This window comes from Amblyraja radiata, chromosome 13 (genome assembly GCF_010909765.2).
Source record: "Amblyraja radiata isolate CabotCenter1 chromosome 13, sAmbRad1.1.pri, whole genome shotgun sequence".
Lineage (NCBI taxonomy): Eukaryota > Metazoa > Chordata > Chondrichthyes > Rajiformes > Rajidae > Amblyraja > Amblyraja radiata.
The window spans coordinates 16,847,728-16,859,878 of NC_045968.1; the positions used below are offsets into that span (position 1 = coordinate 16,847,728).

Sequence of the window (12,151 nt, forward strand, 5' to 3'; positions counted from 1 at the left end):
CTATCCATGTTCTCCACAGATGCTGCCTGACCCGCTGAGTTACTCCAGCACTCTGTGAAATGTCACCTATCTATGTTCTCCACAGATGCTGCCTGATCCGCTGAGTTACTCCAGCACTTCTTTTTTATAAACCAGGATCTGCGGTTCCTTGTTTCTACATTTTATTGCTTCTGCACATGGCCAGTTGGTGCAGTCAAAGACTGAAGCCGAGACCTTCCTGATAAGTTCATGTTCATAAGTGACAGGAGCAGAATTAGGCCATTCGGCCCATCAAGTCTACACCGCAATTCAATCATGGCTGATCTATCTCTCCCTCCTAACCTCATTCTCCTGCCTTCTCCCCATAACCTCTGACACCCGCACTAATCAAGAATCTGTCAATCACTGCTTTAAAAATACCCAATGACTTGGCCTCCACAGCCGTCTGTGGCAGTGAATTCCACAGATTTACCACCCTCTGGCAAAATAAATTCCTCCTCATCTCCTTCCTAAAGGTACATCCTATTCTTCTGGGGCTGTGCCCACTGGTCCCAGACTCTCCCACCAGTGGAAACATCCTCTCCACATTCACTCTATCCGGGCCTTTCATTATTCTGTATGTTTCAATGAGGTTCGCCCTCATCCTTCTAAACTCCAGCGAGTACAGGCCCAGTGCCGACAAACGCTCATCATAGGTTAACCTACTCATTCCTGGGATCATTCTTGTAACCCTCCTCTGGACCCTCTCCAGAGCCAGGAATGGGGCCCAAAACTGCTCACAATACTCCAAATGTGACTGGTGCCTTATCGAGCCTCAGCATCACATCCCTGTTTTTGTATACAAGCCCTCTCAAAATAAATGCTAGCATTGAGTTTGCTTTCCTTACTATCGATTCGACTTGCAGATTAATTTTTTGGGAATCCTGCACTGGCACTCCCAAGTCCCTTTGCGCCTCCGGTTTCTGGATTCTCTCCCCATTTAGAAAATAGTCTACGTCTTTATTCCTACTACCAAAGTACATAATTCCACAGTTGGTTACACTATATTCCATCTGCAATAAATTCCAGCGAGTACAGGCCCAGTGCCGACAAACGCTCATCATATGTGAATGTGTTATCCCCGGGATCGTTCCCGTAAACGTCCTGTGATCGGTAGAGGTCAGCCGCTTGATGCTAACTACCAGCGGGATAGTACAACAGCTGAATCTGCCCGGTACCTGTGATCATCACCGTGCGAATCCTGGCCTTGGACAGCTCCAGTAACACGGGTCTTGTTTGAGGCTTCAGTTTGTTTTCCAGAATCAGTAGGCCAAGGAATATCAAGTCAGATTCCACAACTTCCCTTTGGAAAATTGTACAAAAAAAACATTTAATATGTATCTAAACAAGTTCCAAGTCTTGTCTTTTACAGATGATCTTCTATAGTTCTTCTAGATAGTTCTTTCACACAGAGAGTAGTGAGTCTGTGGAGTTCTCTGCCTCAGAGGGTGGTGGAGGCCGGTTCTCTGGATACTTTCAAGAGAGAGCTAGATAGGGCTCTTAAAGATAGCGGATTCAGGGGATATGGGGAGAAAGCAGGAACGGGATACAGATTGTGGATAATCAGCCATGATCACATTGAATGGCGGTGCTGGCTCGAAGGGCCGAATGGCCTACTCCTGCACCTATTGTCTATAATTGCTCAGAGGTGCCACTACACAACTCTGTAGTGAAGTTGGGAGGTCATGTTGCAGTTGTACAAGACATTGAGGCCACGTTGAGAGTATTGTGGTCAGGTTTGATCCATGTTATAGGAAGGGCCGAATGGCCTACTACTGCACTTATTGTCTATAGCCATGCCTCTGCTTCTAGTTTCAGCATGGGGAAGGTGAAGGGGAGAGAGGGCGGATGCGAATAGACCGTGATCTCACTTCCCGCCGCCCCGGGAATCTCCCTGGCGTTCCGTGCTGGGCTCGGAGGCTGCTGGAGGGAGAATGGTGCGTTTGCGGAGGCTGCGGGTTTAGTTTAGTTTATGAAGGAACTATCGATACTGCTTTAAACCGAAGATAAACACAAAACGCTGGAGAAACTCAGCGGGACCGGCAGCATCTCTGCAGAGAAGGAATGGGTGACGCCCCAGTCTGAAGAAGGGTCTCGACATGAAACGTCACCCATTCCTTCTCTCCAGAGATGCTGGCTGTCCCGCTGAGTTACTCCAGCATTTCACCCCATCTTTCTTGATTCCGTTAGCCCTTAGAGCTAAATCTAACTCTCCCTTGAAGACATCCAGTGAATTGGCCTCCACTGCCTTCTGTGGCAGAGAATTTCACAGATTCACAACTCTCTTGGAGTTTAGTTTAGTTTAGAGATACAGCACGGAAACAGGCCCTTCGGCCCACCGAGTCCGTGCCGACCAGCGATTCCCGCGCACTAGCACTATCCTACACACACTAGGGACAATTACAGTTTTATCGAAGCCAATGAACCTAAAGTTTAGCCTGTTTCCACGCTGAAGGACTCTGTGACTCTATGTAATCGATGGTGCCTGGCGTTCAATCGGCAGACAATGTGCACGTCTGTCGATTAGCGAGTGACTTTGATACAGTTTGCTGATCCATCAATCAACGAGTGTGATTAACAAGCCGACAGACGACCATCATGTCCGTGCTTGCTCCATCCTGGGGGCGGAGTTGGAGTTGGATTCACGGGAGGTTGGTCTTGGAAGGGAGGATGCTCCTCAAACTGCGGAGCACCCTGGACAATACAGCTCACCCCCTCCATGACACACTGGCCAACCTGAGGAGCACCTTCAGCAACAGACTGGTTCCACCAAGATGCAGCACAGAACGCCACAGGAGATCCTTCTTCCCTGTGGCTATCAAGCTGTACAACTCCTCCCCCTTCTGTTGTGGGGTAGACTGAGACTGACTTCCTCACCCCCCCCCCCCCCGCCCCCCCCAATCTTTGCACCCACCCCCAATCCTTTCCACTCGTCACTTTAATTTCATGTCTCATGTATGTTGTGTTTTATGACTGTTCGCAGATCAATTTCCCTCCTGGGATAAATAAAGTTCTATCGTATCGTATTATATCATACCATATGGCATGGTATAGTATCGTATTATATGGTATGGTATCGTATGGTGTGGTATAGTCGGGGGGGGGGGCTCACCTGGTTAAGCTGCCCACACTGACGTTACTGCCGTCCCAGATGCATTTAAAGGCAAAGCCAATGACCCTGAATCCCTGCTTCGTGTAGCGCTGGAGTTCCCTCGAGAAACTGCGGGGAACTGCACAACACAGGAAAGCTCAAGGTTAATGCATGAAGCCTCTATCTCCTCTCGTCTCATCTGACACACAACCAAAGCAATGAAGTGCATCTTAAACACTATCTAAAATAATAAGTTAAAACGTAGAACACACAACAGTACAGCAGAGGAACAGGCCCTTCGGCCCACAAAGTCTGTGCCCAACATGAATGAATGAATAAGTTTATTGGCCAAGTATTCACATACAAGGAATTCGCCTTGGTGCTCCGCCCGCAAGTGACAACATGACATACAGTGACAGTTAGGAATGACACATAAAACATTAATAATTAAATATTATTGATTAAACATGTGAATTAAATCAAATACCAGAGCAAAAGGAGGCTACAGATTTTTGGTTATTGAGTAGAGCTACGACTCGTGGGAAAAAGCTGTTTTTATGTCTGGCTGTGGCAGCTTTGACAGTCCGGAGTCGCCTTCCTGAGGGAAGTGATTCAACATGATGCCAAGACTAACTCTCCTCTGCCTGCACGTGATCCATATCCCGCCATTCCCTGCAAATCCACGTGTCTATCCAAAAGCCTCTTAAACACCACTATCGTATCTGCCTCCACCACGACCCCTGGCAGCGCGTTCCAGGCACCCACCACCCTCTGTGTAAAAAAAACCTGCCCCGCACATCTCCTTTCAACTTTGCCCTTCTCACCTTAAAGCTGTCTCCTCTAGTATTTGATCTTCCCACCCTGGGGAATAAGCTTCTGACTGTCTACCCCATCTCAAAATGTTATAGACTTCTGTCAGGTATCCCTTTAACCTCCAGAGTAAACAATCCAAGTCTGTCCAACCCCTCCCTGGAGCTACCCCCCCCCCCCCCCCCGGACCCAGCCACTTAGAAGAGTATTGGTTGACTAACAGTATTCTAACTTGCACACAACATACACGAGGAGGCTTAGGTTAACCAAGAGTACAGCTGACCAGCAAAGAGGTCCTCTTGCAGTTGTACAGGGCCCTAGTGAGACCACACCTGGAGTATTGTGTGCAGTTTTGGTCCCCTAATTTGAGGAAGGACATTCTTGCTATTGAGGGAGTGCAGTGTAGGTTCACGGGGTTAATTCCCGGGATGGCGGGACTGTCATATGCTGAGAGAATGGAGCGGCTGGGCTTGTACACTCTGGAGTTTAGAAGGATGAGAGGGTATCTTATTGAAACATAAGATTATTAAGGGTTTGGACACGCTAGAGGCAGGAAACATGTTCCTGATGTTGGGGGAGTCCAGAACCAGGGGCCACAGTTTAAGAATAAGGGATAAGCCATTTACAACGGAGATGAGGAAACACTTTTTCACAGAGAGTTGTGAGTCTGTGGAATTCTCTGCCTCAGAGGGCGGTGGAGGCCGGTTCTCTGGATACTTTCAAGAGAGAGCTAGATAGGGCTCTTAAAGATAGCAGAGTCAAGGGATATGGGGAGAAGGCAGGAACGGGGTATTGATTGGGGATGATCAGCCATGATCACATTGAATGGCGGTGCTGGCTCGAAGGGCTGAATGGCCTATTCCTGCACCTATTGTCTATTGTCCACAGCTGACCATTGAAGGTTCACAATGGACATCACACATCACAACAAATAATTCAAAGAACTTCACAGTAGAATTATAGAATAATGTGGCACAGTAAAGTATGACATATGATGAAAGAATGGAGCGGCTGGGCTTGTATTCACTGGACTTTAGAAGGATGAGAGGATATCTGAAAGAAACATATAAAATTCTTAAGGGATTGGACAGACTAGAGGCAGGAAACATGTTCCCGATGTTGGGGGAGTCCAGGACCAGGGGCCACAGTTTAAGAATAAGGGGTAAGCCATTTTTGACTGTGATGAGGAAAACTGATACGTCCTCTCTCCCCACTGACACATCCCCTCTCCTCCTGTCTGGGTCCCCCCTCCCCCTGACACATTCCCCCTCCCCCCTGACTCATCCCCTCTCCCCCCCCCGACTCGTCTCCCCCTCCCCGACACATTCCTCCTCTCCCCTGACAGGTTCCCCCTCCCCCATGACGTCCCCTCCCCCCTTGACTCATCGCCCCTCCCCAGACACGTTCCAGAGCTGCCTAGTTTTGTCAGAGTATTTCAGTATTCTAGGACCTGAAAATCAGTATTTTGCTGAGGAAATCAGTATTTTTACGCTGTGCCATTTTGCTGATTTTTTTTTTAAAATGTGCGGTCATACCCATGTAAGAGTACAAGAAAGCATAACTTTACTACCAATTGACTTGTCTTTTACACACCTTACCTGACAGTGCATTCATTGCCATGTCTTTGTATACTTGTTTGAACGGCTCCTTCCTGCTTTTAGCAACTGATGATGTTGTAGAGGCCATTTTGGAAGCCTCCCTCTCCATCCCTCTCGCTCCCTCTCTCTCCCTCCCTCCCTCCCCCCTTTCCCTCCCACCCCCCCTCTCTCTTCCTCCCTCTCCTCCTTCCTTTTTTTCTCCCTCCCTCTCTTATTCCCTTCCTCCCTCTCTCCCTCCCTCTCTTCTTCTCCCTCCCCTCTCCATCCTCTCCCTCTCTCCACCCATCCCTCTCTCCACCCCTCCCTCTCTCCACCCCTCCCTCTCTCCACCCCTCCCTCTCTCCTCCTTGAGCCCACCCACCGTTCTGTAAAATCAGGGCCAATCCCAATGTAACTGCAATCCCACTGGTAACCTTTCACCACTTGGCTTATCCAGAATTCTACCACTGCCTGAAAAATAATCAAAGGCTCAACTTCCACTGAGAAAGAGAATTTCAAAGACTCATTGTTATACGAGAATTTTCCCGAACAGTCTATGACCCATAGCGCTGCGGCCATAGCGCCACGTGTAAAACCCACAGCGCTATGTTTAAAGCCCATAGCGTTCCAGCCGGTAGCGCTACTGTTAGAACCCACAGCGCTGTAGCCGGCAGCTCTTCGTTTAAATTCCCACGCGTTAAACTGACAGTGCTCTGGAGCGGGACAGGCCGTGAGAATGGGTGACGTTTCTGGTCGAGACCCTTCTTCAGACTGAACTGAACTCCGTATTTAAAATCCGTATTTAACAACGCGAAATCGTACATCCGTATTCTAATCGCATTTCTGTACAAAATATGTAAAATCCGTACTACTTGGCAGCTCTGACGTTCTCTCTCTCCCCCCGACACGTTCTCTCTCCCCCTGACATGTCCCCTCCCCTGGGACTTCTCACCTGTCTGGGGTTTGCAGAGACGGACGACCATTTCGGGCGCCCCCTTCATGTAGATGGACAGACTTGCCTTGCCAATCACCTGCGTTACCACCGACATTCGTTGCAGTTGGGATGAGAACGGGTATTGCTTCAGGACAACAATCCCCGCCTTCGACACCTGTAATATGTCACAGCACAAACATCTGAACAAAGGTTAACTCCCCGACCCGACCCCCCACACAGTGGCCCCTGTTGTGGGACATGTTGGGCGGTGTGGGCAAGCTGGGCCAGAGGGTCAGTTTCCATGCTGTATCGCAATAGACAATAGACGCAGGAGTAGGCCATTCGGCCCTTCGAGCCAGCACCGCCATTCAATGTGATCATGGCTGATCATCCCCAATCAGTTCCCCGTTCCTGCCTTCTCCCCATATCCCCTGACTCCGCTATCTTTAAGAGCCCTATCTAGCTCTCTCTTGAAAGTATCCAGAGAACCAGCCTCCACCGCCCTCTGAGGCAGAGAATTCCACAGATTCACAACTCTCTGTGAGAAAAAGTGTTTCCTCGTCTCCGTTCTAAATGACTTACCCATTCTTAAACTGTGGCCCCTGGTTCTGGACTCCCCCAACATCGGGAACATGTTTCCTGCCTCTAGCGTGTCCAAACCCGTAAAAATCTTATATGTTTCAATAAGATGCCCTCTCATCCTTCTAAACTCCAGAGTATACAAGCCCATGACACAGTCATGGAGTCATCACTCCGTGAATCTATGACTGAGACATATCCTGAGGCTAACTACATGTTTGCTTCCACAATCATTAGAGCACAAAAAATAAGCAAAGGACTATGGCATTGAAGAAAGACACACAATGCTGGAGTAACTCTGCTGGACAGGCAGCATCTCTGGGGAGAAGGAATGGGTGACGTTTCTGGTCGAGATCCTTCTTCAGACTGAGAGTCGGGGAGAGGGAGAGGCAAGATATGGAAGGGTGAGGTAAGAATGTCATTGTTGTATCTGGGACAATAAAACACACTTGACTCTTGACTTTAAGGGCCTGTCCCACTTGCCGATTTTTTCGGCGACTGCCGACGTCATATCAGTGTCGCCAAAAGATTTTGAACATTTCAAAATCCAGCAGCGCCAAAAACATGTTACGACGCTTGAAAAAACGTCAATACGTCGTCACGCCGTGAATTTTTTGGTGACCTGATACGTCAGTCAATGATGCCGGCAGTCGCCGAAAAAATCGCCAAGTGGGACAGGCCCTTTATTGGGAACCATTGATGTTCAAAGGATCAATGCACTTACCTACCAGTAGATGGCAGACCTACCTGTCTCCTCCCCTCTCTCATCGAGCAAAAGGTACCGAAGTGTGAAAACGCACACCTCCAGATTCAGGGACAGATTCGTCCTCCTACAGCAACCAGAGAGCTGTCCTGAACTACTATCTACCTCATTGGTGACCCTTGGACTATCCTTGATCGGACTTTGCTGGCTTTATCTTGCATTAAACGTTATTCCCTTATCATGTATCTGTACACTGTGGACGGCTCGATTGTAATCATGTATTGTCTTTCCGCTGACTGGATAGCACGCAACAAAAGCTTTTCACTGTACCTCGGCACACGTGACAATAAACTAAACTCATATAATGTTTAAGAAAGAACTGCAGATGCTGGAAAAATCGAAGGTAGACAAAAAATGCTGGAGAAACTCAGCGGGTGAGGCAGCATCTATGGAGAGATGGAATTGGCTACGTCTGAAGAAGGGTCTCGACCTGAAACATCGGCAATTCCTTCTCGCCATAGATGCTGCCTGTCCCGCTGAGTTACTCTAGCATTTTGTGTCAACCTTTGAACTGATATTCTATTTGGGATGAATTAAACATTCTTGGTTTTGTGACAGTTCTAGTTGACACTGTTCACCTTGTAAGCTGTTGGTCCTGGTTTCACAATGAACGAATGTGCATCCTCAGTTGGGTGTTTGAAGACTGCATTTTCATCTATTTCCTGCATTGAATAAAAGGGAGAACATTATTGTTTACCTATAAATACAATGGTTTCAGATTCTATCCACCTTGTCCAGATCGACAGTGGTCAACACATCCATTAAAGGGCCTGTCCCACTCACGCGATTTTTTCAGCGACTGCCGGCACCCGTCATAGTCGCAGCAGGTCACCGAAAATGTTCAACATACGGCGACCAGAAAAAGGTCGGACTCTTTGGGTGACCGTACAGACGTCGCCTCCTTTTTAAAAGAGCGCCCTTTAATTCTGAGGCTGTGACCTCTGGTCCTGGTCTCTCCCACCAGTGGAAACATCCTTTGATGTTTGCTCATCTATCAGTAAGGGAAACAAGTCCAGAACCTGGAACGTGATGTTACATTTATACAGACCGTTGGTGAGGCCACACTTGGAGTATTGTGGTCAGTTCTGGTCACCTTGAAATAGGTAGGATGTCGTTAAGCTAGAAAGGGTGTAGAGAAGATTTACGAGGATGTTGCCAGGACTTGAGGGCCTAAGCTACAGGGAGAGGTTGGGGCAGGCTGGGACTCTATTCCCTGGAGCGCAGGAAGATGAGGGGTGATCTTATAGAGGTGCATAAAATCATGAGAGGAATAGGTCGGGTAGATGCACAGTCTCTTGCCCAGAGTAGTGGAATTGAAAACCAGAGGACATAGGTTTAAGGTGAGGGGGGGAAAGATTTAATAGGAACCTGAAGGGCAACTTTATCACATAGGTGGGTGTCTGGAATGAGCTGCCGGAGGAGGTAGTTGAAGCAGGTAATATCACAATATTTAAAAGAGAATTGGACAGGTACATGGATCGGACAGGTTTAGAGGGATATGGGCCAAACGTGGGCAGGTGGGACCAGGGAAGATGGGGCACGTTGGCCAGCATATTTAGGCTGAAGGGCCTGTTTCTGTGCTGTATGAGTCTATGACTCAATCACAGGTTAGTTTTAATGACAACTTAAAAGAACAAAGATGTTGCATAGAGAATTTTGGAAACAGCGGCTGAGCATCTACAGACACAGCTGGGGCCTGAAGGTTAGACAGTCTGCTCCTGACGTCAGAAGATGACTGGCCAGAGTGGGATGCGGAGATAAAAATAATTAGATTAAAACAGTTTGGAAAATAAAATCAATAAACAAGAGCTGGCACGGTGACGCAGCGGTAGAGTTGCTGCCTCACAGCGCCAGAGACACGCGTTCCATCCTGACTACAGGTGCTGTCTTTACGGAGTTGTACATTCTCCCCATGACCTGCGTGGGATTTTCTCCGGGTGCTCCAGCTTCCTCCTACACTCTAAAGACGTACGGATTTGTAGGTTAATTGGCTTCTGTAAGTTCTCCCTAGTGTGTGGATAGAACTGGTATAGGGGTGATTGTTGGTCTTTAGATTTTAGAGATACAGCGTGGAAACAGGCCATTCGGTCCACCGAGTTCGTGCTGACCAGTGATCCCCGGACAATAACACTATCCCACATTCTAGTGACAATTTACGGAAGCCAATTAACCTACAAACCTTTGCAGTGTGGGAGGACAATAGACAATAGGTGCAGGAGTAGGCCATTTGACCCTTCGAGCCAGCACCGCCATTCAATGTGGTCATGGCTGATCATCCCCAATCAGTACCCCATTCCTGCCTTCTCCCCATATCCCCTGACTCCGCTATCTTTAAGAGCCCTATCTAGCTCTCTCTTGAAAGTATCCAGAGAACTGGCCTCCACTGCCCTCTGAGGCAGAGAATTCCACAGACTCACAACACTCTGTGTGAAAACCGGAGAAAACCCACACGGTCACAGGGAGAATGTGCAAACTCCGTACAGACAGCACCCGTAGTCAGGATTGAAAATGGGTCTTTGGCGCGGCGAAGCAGCAGCTTTACCCTGTGGCCAGCATGGGCTGAAGGGCCTGTTTCCATGCTGTGTTTCTAAGATTAAAACTAGAGCTATGCTCTTCTGCAAACCAATTAATGTAATTCACAATTCACAGCAATAACCGCAAAGCGGAGCGTTATTGTAAACAGCCAGTTGCTTACCCAGCCCGTGGTCTCGAACATCTTCAGGTCGAGAGGGTCTCCCTGAAGGGTGTTGTCCAGAAGGACCAGAGAGTGGCAGCTGGCCATGGCCCCAAAGAAAGGTCCCCAGGGCAAGCGCACCCCAGTGCTGAACCTCAGTATGCTCTGTAACCTGGTCACCAGGAAACATCTCGTCACAAACACACCAGCAACACATTGATGTTTCAGAAAGAGCCTGTTCAATGGGAACCCGGGGGGAAACCTTTTCACACAGAGGGTGGTGGGTGTATGGAACAAGCTGCCGGAGGAGGGAGTTGAGGCTGGGACTATCACAATATTTAAAAGACAATTGGACAGGTACATTGAATGTGTTTAAGAAGGAACTGCAGATGCTGGAAAATCGAAGGTACACAAAAATGCTTGAGAAACTCAGCGGGTGCAGCAGCTTCTATGGAGCGAAGGAAATAGACAACGTTTCGGGCCGAAACCCTTCTTCAGACATTGATAGGACAGGTTTAGAGGGATATGGACCAAATGTGGGCAGGTGGGACTAGTGTAGTTGGGGCACGTTGGTCAGCATATTTAGGCTGAAGGGCCTGTTTCCGTGCTGTATGACTAACACATCAACCATAGATAGTGGAACAACAAAGACACAGTGTAGTGGAAATGGATAGTTGATGGTCAGCCCAGACACTGATAGGCTAACGATAGACACAGAGAGCTGGAGTAACTCAGCGGGTCAGGCAGCATCTGTGGAGAACATGGATAGGTGATGTTTCAGGACGGGACCCTTCTTCAAACATTCCTTGGACAGTTTCTTTCCTGAATCACATTATGAAGGGTCGTAGCGGATCAGCACAGTGCTGGAGGCCCACTCTACACATGTAGCTGCCACTACTACCCACAAACGCATTTCTTCAAAACGTTTTTGACAATTCTAGCAACATTTCATTTAGTTTAAAGATACAGAGCAGAAGCAGGCCCTTCAGCCCACCGAGTTCACACTGACCAGCGATTCCCGGACACTAGCAATATCCTACACACTAGGGACAATTTACATTTATACCAAGCCAATTAACCTACAAACGTGTACGTCTTTGGAGTGTGGGAGGAAACCGAAGATCTCGGGGAAAACCCACGCAGGTCATGGGGAGAACGTACAAACTCCGTACAGACAGCACCCGTAGTCAGGATGGAACCCGGGTCTCTGGCGCGGTGAGGCAGCAACTCTACCGCTGCACCACCATGCTGGGCAAAAGCCAGAGACTTTTACAGAGTTTATTTAATCACTTCAAAGGAACATACCCTTTTCCTTTAGTTGTTGCCAAGCCCCACAGATCCAATCCATCCTCAGTCAGAGTTCCAGTCTGTACAGAGTAGGGAAATATTATATCAATGCGATGAAAATATTCACATACATAAACCGATATATTACATCCACCATGGTGATCATTCGAGCCTGAATTATGCTTTGTGTTACCAAAGCCCAAATGCTTCATGTGTGGGGAGGAACTGCAGATGCTGGTTTACACCAAAGATAGACACAGAGTGCTGGAGTAACTCAGCGGGTCAGGCAGCATCTGTGGAGAACATGGATAGGTGACGTTTCACAGAGTGCTGGAGTAACTCAGCGGGTCAGGCAGCATCTGTGGAGAACATGGATAGGTGACGTTTCACAGAGTGCTGGAGTAACTCAGCGGGTCAG

General features: G+C 48.3%; 1 protein-coding gene across 1 annotated transcript in view; it reads right to left on the reverse strand.

The window, feature by feature from the left end:
* atp13a4 (ATPase 13A4) overlaps positions 1-12,151 on the reverse strand; it is a 69,429-nt gene that overhangs the window by 20,080 nt on the left and 37,198 nt on the right. Inside the window, exons 13-18 of the mRNA XM_033032243.1 lie at positions 11,752-11,813; positions 10,468-10,618; positions 8,351-8,434; positions 6,449-6,605; positions 3,131-3,248; positions 1,197-1,321 (exon numbers count right to left, since the gene is read on the reverse strand). Of these exons, the coding sequence (XP_032888134.1) occupies positions 1,197-1,321; positions 3,131-3,248; positions 6,449-6,605; positions 8,351-8,434; positions 10,468-10,618; positions 11,752-11,813 (697 nt within the window). The remainder of the gene's footprint in view (positions 1-1,196; positions 1,322-3,130; positions 3,249-6,448; positions 6,606-8,350; positions 8,435-10,467; positions 10,619-11,751; positions 11,814-12,151) is intronic.